General features: G+C 45.1%; 1 protein-coding gene across 2 annotated transcripts; it reads right to left on the reverse strand.

Annotated features, from left to right (window-relative positions):
• Window positions 1–487: 487 nt before the first annotated feature.
• Window positions 488–13,705, reverse strand: LOC106594722 (uncharacterized). Of its 2 annotated transcripts, none has more exons than XM_082967590.1 (10): window positions 13,602–13,705; window positions 12,989–13,146; window positions 12,455–12,511; window positions 8,935–8,994; window positions 8,541–8,786; window positions 7,529–7,615; window positions 7,018–7,101; window positions 2,468–2,604; window positions 2,079–2,312; window positions 488–1,879 (listed from the first exon to the last, which is right to left on the reverse strand). In XM_082967590.1, exons 2-10 carry the CDS (start codon window positions 13,107–13,109, stop codon window positions 1,442–1,444), a joined length of 1,464 nt encoding a protein of 487 aa, XP_082823716.1. In that variant the 5' UTR covers window positions 13,110–13,146; window positions 13,602–13,705; the 3' UTR covers window positions 488–1,441. The 2 variants fall into 2 exon arrangements, with proteins under 2 accessions (XP_082823716.1, XP_082823715.1); XM_082967589.1 differs by having other exon boundaries at window positions 12,989–13,186; window positions 13,602–13,695.
• Window positions 13,706–13,760: the final 55 nt, after the last annotated feature.

Genomic DNA, 13,760 nt, shown 5'->3' on the forward strand with positions numbered 1-13,760 from the left:
GATTTCCTTATATGAACTTAAACTCAGTAAAATCTTTGAAATTGTTGCATTTATATTTTTGTTCAGTGTAGTTAAATTACATGTAGTTCCCCAACACTGGCCATTTTGTTTACAGTTTTTGGTATGACTAATTTTGTCCATTCTTTGTTATAACCCACCTGTTTTTTTTAGGCGGTAATACATGTTTACTCTGAGGAAGAGTTCCTTATCAGTAGGAAACACACCCTAGTCCCTCCCTTTAGTTTCACACTAAGGCTACATAACAAATGGCACACTATTCCCTATATAGTGCACTACAGAGCGCTATGGGCTAAAAACACAACAAACTTCACTGGCTGCATTGTGAATGTGACCCAATACCACCACCTACAGGACGATGGGGGAAACTACTGGCTGCATTGCGAATGTGACACAATGGCACCTCCTGCAGGGCAATAGGGGAACTTAATTCTTTCAAACTAAGTTTTCACAGGATGAAACACATCAGTATACTTTAATGTTATTTATTAAAATCAGATCCAATACTCATAATAAAGAGACAAAGATGTAAACTGTGTTTTACCAGAGAATGTGTTCATTACTACTGCAGTATACACTCTGTTTACGTCCCTAATGGCACCCTATTCCCTATATAGTGCACTACTTTAGGCTCTGATCAACATTAGTGCACTATATAGGGAATCAGGGTGCCATTTGGGAATCATATTATATGATCAATATCAGATCGTGTACATTCTAATGGATAGATGACATGACAGATCTTTTACCATTAAGACCATCACTACCTCCATATTCACATACGGTCCCAAATGGCACCCTATTCCCTATATAGTGCACTACTTTTGGCCAGAACCCTATGGGCCCTGGTCAAACGTAGTGCACTAAATTGGGTGTCATTCAGGACTCAATACAATTTTTTGTCAAACATCACATTCTCTGATACTTTAAAACCTCATATTTGAACTCAGAGTAAACAACTGATGTTCTGCAAAAGGGAGAAATAGTGTCGGTCCTGAATGGTACCCTACTCCCTTTATAATGCAGTCCTTTTAACTAGAGCCCATAGTGAATGGTGTCCCATTTGACCAGAGCCCATAGTGAATGGTGTCCCATTTGACCAGAGCCCATAGTGAATGGTGTCCCATTTGACCAGAGCCCATAGGGAATGGTGTCCCATTTGACCAGAGCCCATAGTGAATGGTGTCCCATTTGACCAGAGCCCATAGTGAATGGTGTCCCATTTGACCAGAGCCCATAGTGAATGGTGTCCCATTTGACCAGAGCCCATAGGGAATGGTGTCCCATTTGACCAGAGCCCATAGAGAATGGTGTCCCATTAGGGACATCATGAAGCAGTAAAACCTCCCATCATGATCACGGTTCAGACACACAATGGCACATTTCCAGTGCTCTTATTTTGTAGTCCTCTTAGAGAGGACATTTATTTTGAAGCCACCCCCGTGTCTTCACCAGGAGATGATTGGACAGTGTCTCTCATGTGACACTCTTGGTGCCTTTTCAGCTGCCCTGACGCCGTGAACCCTTTCCCACACGCGCTACACAGGAACGGCCGCTCCCCTGTATGTGTCCTCATGTGTAGCTTCAGACTCCCCGGTGTGGTGAACCCCTTATCACAGACAGTACAAGGGTACGGCCTCTCTTTAGTGTGTGTGATCTGATGCACTTTCAGGTTGCCAGATTGGGCGAAACTGGTCCCACATATGGCACAGATGAATGGTTTCTCTCCGGTGTGTGTCCGCTGGTGGCTCTTCAGGTCTCCAGCGCGCAAGAAGGTTCGGCCGCAGAAGGAACAGCAGAATGGTTTCTCTCCGGTGTGGGTTCTCTGGTGGGTCCGCAGGTTCCCCAGCTCTGTGAAGCTCTTACATTGGAGACAGATAAACAAAAAGACACAAAAACAAAAATGAAGGAGGGGAAGCATTGAAATATTGCACATATAACGGATCTACCGCTTATAAGACTTGTTTTCAAAGAGAATGGCAAATCTATAACTCGCATTTCTATCTGAAATCTGTTGGTTCGTACACAAAGCTACATAATTAACTTTAATTGACACGCACCTTGCCACACTGGCAAATGTGGTAGGTCTTCTGCCCTGTGTGGAGCAGCTTGTGTTTCTTCAGGTCGTGGGCTCGGGAGAACTGTTTCCCGCACTCGGAGCATTGGTGTGGTTTCTCCTTCGTGTGTGTCTGCAGATGGGTCTTCAGGTTGCCGCGAATGGCGAACCCTTTACCGCATACAGAGCAGTGGTGTAGGTTCTCCCCTTTATGGATCATCTGGTGGCACTTGAGCGACTTGTATCAAATCAAACTTCATTTAGATCATTACTTACAACAAAATGCAGTGCAAAGTGCTTCCCATACATACATCAATAAAACGTGAGAAAGATAAAACAAAACAGCAGACGAGGAGTAAATAGATAAATTAAGACAGTAAAACAACAACGAACCTTGAAGTAGGAGAAGCTTTTCCCACAGTCATTGCAGTGGTACGGTTTCTCCTCCCGGTGAGTCTGCTGGTGATCTTTATAGTGGGCCAGCCGGGAGAAGCTTTTCTGACACTGGGAGCACTGGTACGGTTTCTCCCCTGTGAATAGAATAACTGTATTTTTTGATAAAGTTTATATTGATTTAAACTGGTGTTGAGAACAACGAGGTGGAAGCAGGCAGCAACGGAGTGAGGAGACGAGGAAACAGATAGGGGAGTTTCTCTCTCTGCGCTTAGTTATAATCAACTTAATGTTAAAAAAAATATTGCAATAAAATAAGCTAATGCAATTGAAGGCATGTATCAAATACAGTTGAAGTCGGAAGTTTACATACACTTAGGTTGGAGTCATTAAAACTTGTTTTTCAACCACTCCACAAATTTCTTGTTAACAAACTATAGTTTTGGCAAGTCGGTTATGACATCTACTTTGTGCATGACAAGTACATTTTACAACAATTGTTTACAGACAGATTATTTCACTGTATCACAATTCCAGTGGGTCAGAAGTTTACATACACTAAGTTGACTGTGCCTTTAAACAGCTTGGAAAATTCCAGAAAATGTCATGGCTTTAGAAGCTTCTGATAGGCTAATTGACATCATTTTAGTCAATTGGAGGTGTACCTGTGGATGTATTTCAAGGCCTACCTTCAAACTCAGTGCCTCTTTGCTTGACATCATGGGAAAATCAAAAGAAATCAGCCAAGACCTCAGAAAAAAATGGTAGATCTCCACAAGTCTGGTTCATCCTTGGGAGCAATATCCAAACGCCTGAGGGTACCACGTTCATCTGTACAAACAATAGTATGCAAGTATAAACACCATGGGACCACGCAGCCGTCATACCGCTCAGGAAGGAGACGCGTTCTGTCTCCTAGAGATAAACGTACTTTGGTGCGAAAAGTGCTAATCAATCCCAGAACAGCAGCAAAAGGACCTTGTGAAGATGCTGGAGGAAACAGGAACAAAAGTATCTATATCCACAGTAAAACGAGTCCTATATCGACATAACCTGAAAGGCCGCTCAGCAAGGAAGAAGCCACTGTTCCAAAACCGCCATAAAAAAATCCAGACTACGGTTTGCAACTGCACATGGGGACAAAGATCATACTTTTTGGAGAAATGTCCTCTGCTCTGATGAAACAAAAATAGAACTGTTTGGCCATAATGACCATTGTTATGTTTGGAGGAAAAAGGGGGAGCTTGCAAGCCGAAGAACACCATCCCAACCCTGAAGCACGGGGGTGGCAGCATCATGTTGTGGGGGTGTTTTATATTGAAGCAACATCTCAAGACATCAGTCAGGAAGTTAAAGCTTGGTCACAAATGGGTCTTCCAAATGGACAATGACCCCAAGCATACTTCCAAAGTTGTGGCAAATTGGCTTAAGGACAACAAAGTGGCCATCACAAAGCCTTAACCTCAATCCTATAGAAAATTTGTGGGCAGAACTGAAAAAGTGTGTGCGAGCAAGGAGGCCTTCAAACCTGACTCAGTTACACCAGCTCTGTCAGGAGGAATAGGCCAAAATTCACCCAACTTATTGTGGGAAGCCTGTGGAAGGCTACCCAAAACATTTGACCCAAGTTAAACAATTTAAAGGCAATGCTACCAAATACTAATTGAGTGTATGTAAACTTCTGACCCACTGGCAATGTGATGAAAGAAATAAAAGTTGAAATAAATCATTCTCTCTACTATTATTCTGACATTTCACATTCTTAAAATAAAGTGGTGATCCTAACTGACCTAAGACAGGGCTTTTTTACTAGGATTAAATGTCAGGAACTGTGAAAAACTGAGTTTAAATATATTTGGCTAAGGTGTATGTAAACATCCGACTACAACTGTACTTGCTTATACTGAAACTCCCAATGTCATATCCAACCGTTATACTAATTTAAAGCAATAGTCATGTGTGGTCACCTAGATGATCATTTCAGCACCGACTTGATTGGGACAGCGCCACCGCATTGCTTTAAAAAAAGTGTGGGTGACTCGTCTTGATAGATCTAACTAAATGGCAGATTTTTCTTTATTCGCTGAATCTCCGTTTGGATATTCGATAACAATCAGGCCGGGGAAATGTTAGCTAAGTGAGTGCTCATGATCATCTTGATTCTAGTTTGCTCATATATTAAATGATCAGAACATTTTGCCAGAGTGTAGCTTAACAAGTGGATTCTGCTCTTCTCTGGCGTAGCAGCCGGTCCTCCTCCAAACCAAAACACCTGTGTCTTGTCTGATAATCAGTCAATGAGATTTTATTCAACCGAATCGCTGTCTGTACACTGCCTTCAGAAAGTATTCACACCCCTTGACTTTTTCAAACATTTTGTTACAGCTTGAATTTAAAATAGATTCAATGTAGATTTTGTGTCACTGGTCTACACACAATAACCCATAATGTCAAAGTGGAATCATGTTTTTAGACATTACAAATGAATACAAAATGAAAAGCTGAAATGTCTTGAGTAAATAAGTATTCAAACCCTTTGTTATGGCAAGCCTAAATAAGTTTAGGAGTAAAACAAGTTAATGTGCTTAACAAGTCACATGGACTCAATGTGTGTGCAATAATAGTGTTTAAAATTATTTTTGAACAACTACCTCATCTCTGTATCCCACAAATACAATTATCTGTAAGGTCCTTCAGTTGAGCAGTGAATTTAAAACACAAATTCATCCACAAAGACCAGGGAGGTTTTCCAATGCCTCGCAAAGAAGGGCACCTGTTGGTAGATGGGTAAAAATGTAAAAAAAGCAGACATTGAATATCCCTTTGAGCATGGTGAAGTTATGAATTACACTTTGGATGGTGTATCAATACACCCAGTCACTACAAAGATACAGGCGTCCTTCCTAACTCAGTTGCCGGAGAGGAAGGAAACCACTCAGGGATTTCAACACGAGGCCAATAGTGACTTTAAAAACAGTCCCAGAGTTTAATGGCTGTGAAAGGAGAAAACTGAGAAATGACAGAGTGAAAAGAAGGAAGCCTGTAATGAATAAATATATTCTAAAACATGCATCCTGTTTGCAATAAGGCACTAAAGTAAAACTGAAATTAACTTTATGTCCTGAATACAAAGCATTATATTTGGGGCTAATCCAAATACAACACATCACTGAGTACCACTCTCCATATTTTCAAGTATTGTGGTGGCTGTATCATGTTAAGAGTATGCTTGTTATCGGCAAGGACTGGGGAGTTTTTTTTAGGATAAAAAGAAAAGGAATAGAGCTAAGCACAGGCAAAATCCCAGAAGAAAACTGGTTCAGTCTGCTTTCCAACACACTGAGAGATAAATTCACCTTTCAGCAGGACAATAACCTAAAACACAGTTAAAGTTTTGACTTAAATCTGCTTGAAAACCTGAAAATGGCTGTCTAGCAATGATCAACAACAAACTTGATAGAGCTTGAAGAATTTAAAAAAGAATAATGTGCAAATATTGTACAATCCAGGTGTGCAATGCTCTTAGAGACTTACCCAGAAAGACTCGCAGCTGTAATCGCTGCCAAAGGTGATTCTAACATGTATTGACTCAGGGGTGTGAATACTTATATAAATTAGATATTTCTGCATTTCATTTTCAATACATTTGGAAAAATATGTTTTCACTTGGTCATTATGGGTAGATGGATTAAATTGGTTAATTTGTCACCCATTTTGACAAAATTGGTTAATATGTACAATCTATCCACTATGGAGCTGTGAGAGTACGTCCTGTTTTATCTGTCTTAACGTAACTTCAATATAATCAACCATTCATGCATGTCATTGCACAGCAATCAAGCATTTTATATTAAAATGAAATAACAAAAGGGAGCCTTGAATAATTCAACAATAAATAACTTGATTTTTCTGCCAAACATCTATTTGAATAAAAGCCCCGTGTTTTGAACGCATGTTTGATTAGTAAACAATTGGATCAGTTATGGGTCTACTTTGGAAAGTTTACAAGGTCCAGCGAGGCTCTTTAGCAGGGCAGTCACAGGGTGTATTTGGGTAGGATGTATCGGCGTTAACAGATACCACTGGAATATTGGCTTCTCCTGATACTCAGATGCTCTGCCTGTCGCGGTCTCGCAGACCATCATTCTCCCGAGTGCACTCAAGCCTATTCCTATCGCGATTTGAAACATTTCTAATCATCCCGAAAAAAATTACGTTTCATCATGGCCACAAATTTCTCTGGCCCAGCCAATAATGGAATCCTGGCAGCTGCTGCGGCTGAGAGAGAAACGTAGTGGGCTGAAAAGGTAGGCAGACTTCCATTGGCTTCTCCCCCTTAACACAAAATGGCAAGCCTGAAACCGTCGGGTTCGGGCTGAGAATGAGACCTCTACACAGAACACATACCAATGATGCCAATGCAAAACATATACAAGATGAACATAAATACATTTTCAGTTAAAAGCCGGTACAAAACGTTCAGTGTCTTAGAGATATAAACCTGAGAGGTAAAACGGCATATATTATATTAAATATATTATATAATTGACCTGTGTGGATACGCTGGTGGATCTTGAGGTTACCCTGCGCAGTGAAACCTTTCCCACACTCTGAACACTGGAACGGCTTCTCTCCTGATAGATAGACGGACAGACAGAACGTTTCAATGTCACAAATAACAGATTTAAAAACCACATTGAGGCCCAATCAAAGAGAGTTGAGACACTGATAACTTTTGAAGGCAATTATAATATCAATATACGTTATAATGCATTACATCATACTATCATTAACATAATGTATTTCACCTTTATTTAACCAGGTAAGTCAGTTAAGAACAAATTCTTATTTACAATGACGGCCTACCGGGGAACAGTGGGTTAACTGCCTTGTTCAGAGGCAGAATGACAGATTTTTACCTTGTCAGCTCAGGGATTCGATCCAGCAACCATTTCGGTTACTGGCCCAACGCTCTGACCACTAGGCTACCTGCCGCCCCCTCATCATCAACAACATCCCATGACATCATCCTCTATACACCTGGAAGAAGGAGCACTACACCTGTGTGGGTCATCTGGTGTTTCTTCAGCCCTCCCAGACTGGTGAAAGTCTTCCCACACTGGTGACAGACGTGGCTCACCCTCTCTCCTAGGGATGAGTTAGAGGTACTGATAAGTGGATCAAGAGCATCCATATCGATTCCAACATTTTGTAATCTAAAATAATACATTTAAGTGATATTTCCCATTACTAGACATATTTTTGATTCAGCCCCCCAATAGATAGGTAAGCATGTACCACACATCTCTTACTATAATAATAATAATACATACAACTTTTAAAATGTTACTAACCCTCTCTCCTGTGTGGATACAGATTTATTTAGCATTGACATGAGAAGACCTCTACACTTCACAGCACCTCTACTTAGAGAAGTAGTTGACGTCACTAAAAATGGTCCCAAATCCATCAGAAGCATACTGCATGATCTGGTGGATGTTGAGTTGTGATGTTATGGCAGGCGGATGTTGAGTTGTGATAATTGGCAGGCATGGTCTGGTGGATGTTGAGTTGTGATGTTATGGCAGGCGGATGTTGAGTTGTGATAATTGGCAGAAATGGTCTGGTGGATGTTGAGTTGTGATGTTATGGCAGGCGGATGTTGAGTTGTGATAATTGGCAGGCATGGTCTGGTGGATGTTGAGTTGTGATGTTATGGCAGGCGGATGTTGAGTTGTGATAATTGGCAGGCATGATCTGGTGGATGTTGTGATGTTATGGCAGGCGGATGTTGAGTTGTGATAATTGGCAGGCATGGTCTGGTGGATGTTGAGTTGTGATGCTACGGCAGGCATGGTCTGGTGGATGCTGAGTTGTGATAATTGGCAGGCATGGTCTGGTGGATGTTGAGTTGTGATGTTATGGCAGGCATGGTCATCCAAGTTGTCCTGAATTTGGTGCTGTGGTGCAATAAGGCTTGAGCATCACCATGGCTGCTTACAGCTATATTCTATATCTTGTAATAGTCTATGCCAAATACTGAAAAATAATAATAATCATTGTTCACAATAACCTGTGTGGATGGTGAGGTGTCTCTTCATGTCGTCTGAGCGTGAGAAACATTTCCCGCAGACGGAGCACTGATGGGGTTTCTCTCCGCTGTGGGTCTGTGTGTGCCTCTTCAGGCTCCCCACGGTGATGAAGGTCTTGCCACACTGGGAGCAGGGGTGTAGCTTCTCCACTGCACTCTGAGCGTTCGAACTCTGTTCATTCTCCCCATCGAAACTGTCTGTGTCCGAGTTGGCGCCCCCTCCTGTTTCTGTGACAACACTACAGGTTAATTACTGTAGGTGACCGGGTGTATCTCTTAAGATCAATGTTCTCTTACGTAACACTATAAACTATCAAAGTGGATACAACCAAAGCTTTTATCATCCCCATGAATGGTTATTGTGGTCTGTGATTACCTGAGTTGGTCTCATCCCCGCCACCTCCCTCCTCCTCTGCATCTCTTTTAATAGAATGCCCTGTTAAAATAGATTCACATGAATAGAACAGATAATATCCATCAGAACCTCTACAACAGTCCAGCACAGGCAACCAGGCAACCAGGCCACCGGGGGCCTGAGTGTCTGCTGATGTTTATTATTTTTGTCAATCAGTGTTTGATATAGACATGGGTGACCAGGAGTGTACAATAATGAGTGCAGAAAGTTAGGCGCCCCGAGGACTCTCCCCACCCATTCTAGCTAGCTACTGTCCTGCTACTACCCAGAGGACTCTCTCCCCACCCATTCTAGCTAGCTACTGTCCTGCTACTACCCAGAGGACTCTCTCCCACCCCATTCCAGCTAGCTACTGTCCTGCTACTACCCAGAGGACTCTCTCCCCACCCATTCTAGCTAGCTACTGTCCTGCTACTACCCAGAGGACTCTCTCCCACCCCATTCTAGCTAGCTACTGTCCTGCTACTACCCAGAGGACTCTCTCCCCACCCATTCTAGCTAGCTACTGTCCTGCTACTACCCAGAGGACTCTCTCCCACCCCATTCTAGCTAGCTACTGTCCTGCTACTACCCAGAGGACTCTCTCCCCACCCATTCTAGCTAGCTACTGTCCTGCTACTACCCAGAGGACTCTCTCCCCACCCATTCTAGCTAGCTACTGTCCTGCTACTACCCAGAGGACTCTCTCCCACCCCATTCCAGCTAGCTACTGTCCTGCTACTACCCAGAGGACTCTCTCCCACCCCATTCCAGCTAGCTACTGTCCTGCTACTACCCAGAGGACTCTCTCCCACCCCATTCCAGCTAGCTACTGTCCTGCTACTACCCAGAGGACTCTCTCCCCACCCATTCTAGCTAGCTACTGTCCTGCTACTACCCAGAGGACTCTCTCCCACCCCATTCTAGCTAGCTACTGTCCTGCTACTACCCAGAGGACTCTCTTCCCACCCCATTCCAGCTAGCTACTGTCCTGCTACTACCCAGAGGACTCTCTCCCACCCCATTCCAGCTAGCTACTGTCCTGCTACTACCCAGAGGACTCTCTCCCACCCCATTCTAGCTAGCTACTGTCCTGCTACTACCCAGAGGACTCTCTTCCCACCCCATTCTAGCTAGCTACTGTCCTGCTACTACCCAGAGGACTCTCTACCCACCCATTCTAGCTAGCTACTGTCCTGCTACTACCCAGAGGACTCTCTTCCCACCCATTCTAGCTAGCTACTGTCCTGCTACTACCCAGAGGACTCTCTTCCCACCCATTCTAGCTAGCTACTGTCCTGCTACTACCCAGAGGACTCTCTCCCACCCCATTCTAGCTAGCTACTGTCCTGCTACTACCCAGAGGACTCTCTTCCCACCCCATTCCAGCTAGCTACTGTCCTGCTACTACCCAGAGGACTCTCTTCCCACCCCATTCCAGCTAGCTACTGTCCTGCTACTACCCAGAGGACTCTCTCCCCACCCATTCTAGCTAGCTACTGTCCTGCTACTACCCAGAGGACTCTCTCCCACCCCATTCTAGCTAGCTACTGTCCTGCTACTACCCAGAGGACTCTCTCCCCACCCATTCTAGCTAGCTACTGTCCTGCTACTACCCAGAGGACTCTCTCCCCACCCATTCTAACTAGCTACTGTCCTGCTACTACCCAGAGGACTCTCTCCCACCCCATTCCAGCTAGCTACTGTCCTGCTACTACCCAGAGGACTCTCTCCCACCCCATTCCAGCTAGCTACTGTCCTGCTACTACCCAGAGGACTCTCTCCCACCCCATTCCAGCTAGCTACTGTCCTGCTACTACCCAGAGGACTCTCTCCCACCCCATTCCAGCTAGCTACTGTCCTGCTACTACCCAGAGGACTCTCTCCCACCCCATTCTAGCTAGCTACTGTCCTGCTACTACCCAGAGGACTCTCTTCCCACCCATTCTAGCTAGCTACTGTCCTGCTACTACCCAGAGGACTCTCTCCCCACCCCATTCTAGCTAGCTACTGTCCTGCTACTACCCAGAGGACTCTCTCCCCACCCATTCTAGCTAGCTACTGTCCTGCTACTACCCAGAGGACTCTCTCCCACCCCATTCTAGCTAGCTACTGTCCTGCTACTACCCAGAGGACTCTCTCCCCACCCCATTCCAGCTAGCTACTGTCCTGCTACTACCCAGAGGACTCTCTCCCCACCCCATTCTAGCTAGCTACTGTCCTGCTACTACCCAGAGGACTCTCTCCCACCCCATTCCAGCTAGCTACTGTCCTGCTACTACCCAGAGGACTCTCTCCCCACCCATTCCAGCTAGCTACTGTCCTGCTACTACCCAGAGGACTCTCTCCCCACCCATTCCAGCTAGCTACTGTCCTGCTACTACCCAGAGGACTCTCTCCCACCCCATTCTAGCTAGCTACTGTCCTGCTACTACCCAGAGGACTCTCTCCCCACCCATTCTAGCTAGCTACTGTCCTGCTACTACCCAGAGGACTCTCTCCCACCCCATTCCAGCTAGCTACTGTCCTGCTACTACCCAGAGGACTCTCTCCCACCCCATTCCAGCTAGCTACTGTCCTGCTACTACCCAGAGGACTCTCTCCCACCCCATTCCAGCTAGCTACTGTCCTGCTACTACCCAGAGGACTCTCTCCCACCCCATTCCAGCTAGCTACTGTCCTGCTACTACCCAGAGGACTCTCTCCCACCCCATTCCAGCTAGCTACTGTCCTGCTACTACCCAGAGGACTCTCTCCCACCCCATTCTAGCTAGCTACTGTCCTGCTACTACCCAGAGGACTCTCTCCCCACCCATTCTAGCTAGCTACTGTCCTGCTACTACCCAGAGGACTCTCTCCCACCCCATTCTAGCTAGCTACTGTCCTGCTACTACCCAGAGGACTCTCTCCCACCCATTCTAGCTAGCTACTGTCCTGCTACTACCCAGAGGACTCTCTCCCCACCCATTCTAGCTAGCTACTGTCCTGCTACTACCCAGAGGACTCTCTCCCACCCCATTCCAGCTAGCTACTGTCCTGCTACTACCCAGAGGACTCTCTCCCACCCCATTCTAGCTAGCTACTGTCCTGCTACTACCCAGAGGACTCTCTCCCCACCCATTCTAGCTAGCTACTGTCCTGCTACTACCCAGAGGACTCTCTCCCACCCCATTCTAGCTAGCTACTGTCCTGCTACTACCCAGAGGACTCTCTCCCACCCATTCTAGCTAGCTACTGTCCTGCTACTACCCAGAGGACTCTCTCCCACCCATTCTAGCTAGCTACTGTCCTGCTACTACCCAGAGGACTCTCTCCCCACCCATTCTAGCTAGCTACTGTCCTGCTACTACCCAGAGGACTCTCTCCCACCCCATTCTAGCTAGCTACTGTCCTGCTACTAGCCAGAGGACTCTCTCCCCACCCCATTCTAGCTAGCTACTGTCCTGCTACTACCCAGAGGACTCTCTCCCACCCCATTCTAGCTAGCTACTGTACTACTCACCCGACTTCACTGCTTCTCCTTCCTCCTCATCCATGTCCACTTTCACAACGTTATGCCCTGGTGGAGAACACACGATACAGTACTGAAAACAGACAGTAGTACTGATGAAAGACCAGCACTATGAATAGGCTAGCCTGACTGAAAACAGACAGTAGTACTGATGAAAGACCAGCACTATGAATAGGCTAGCCTGACTGAAAACAGACAGTAGTACTGATGAAAGACCAGCACAATGAATAGGCTCGCCTGACTGAAAACAGACAATAGTGATGAATAGGCTAGCCTGACTGAAAACAGACAGTAGTGATGAATAGGCTAGCCTGACTGAAAACAGACAGTAGTGATGATGAAAGACCATCAGCACTATGAATAAGCTAGCCTGACTGCCAGTCTGTTTCTGCACTCGTGTCAAATCACACTCCATAAGGAGTTGGCAAGATAAGGGAAACAGACTGGCAATCAGGCTATGAATAGGCTACACAGCACAGAGTTTATTGTAGCCCAATATTGACTTGACTCAACACCTGAACTTACCATAGTCTACAGCATCGCTATCCTCTTCATCAGCCTCCTCCTCGTCATTACCATCATCATCTTTGACAGCCACACTGAGTTCCAGTGTTTGACTGCAGTCCTCCAGCTTCCCTGACGCCATCTCTGGACCTCGCAGGGAGCTTCTCGGGACTGGATCCCTAGAATCCGGGGATTCCGGATCAGACATGGTGCCACAGTCTTAAATATGAAGAGGACATTGGAGATATGTGATCGATCGATCTATTCAGAAAACATACGGACGTCTAGCTATCTAACATCGTTATTGTATCAGATATGAGTCTACGCTTGCTAGTTCACTGCTTACAGAACATTGGAGCAAAAACAACGATCACTGATCTAGTTAAGGTTAGCTAGTTACTGAGACGGGAATAGCCTTAACATTTTGTAGCTTCTACATCGGCTGTGGTTACTGACTAGGTGGAGGACGTGAAAAGAGCTATAGACGCAACCTAGCTATCTCGACTTGACGCTTCCCTGGCTGGTAGTCGTTCTACACAGCGGCTAGCATGCGCTACCGTTGCCGATACGTTGGGTAGTAGCTTAAACACTGATATAGCATGTTGGGTTCACATTTCAACGTTATAAAGATTACCTGGGATAGGTTTTCTTCAATTATTTGACATGGAGGAGGGTCGGGGAATCCAACTGTAAACTTCCGCCTGTATGAGGAAAAAGGTTTGTTCACGAGCATCAAGTATGCGCAGTCTTTGCGCTTCTCTAACTCTGGATTGTTTTATTATTATTTTACTAG

Source organism: Salmo salar, chromosome 02 (genome assembly GCF_965601325.2).
Source record: "Salmo salar chromosome 02, fSalSal1, whole genome shotgun sequence".
NCBI lineage: Eukaryota > Metazoa > Chordata > Actinopteri > Salmoniformes > Salmonidae > Salmo > Salmo salar.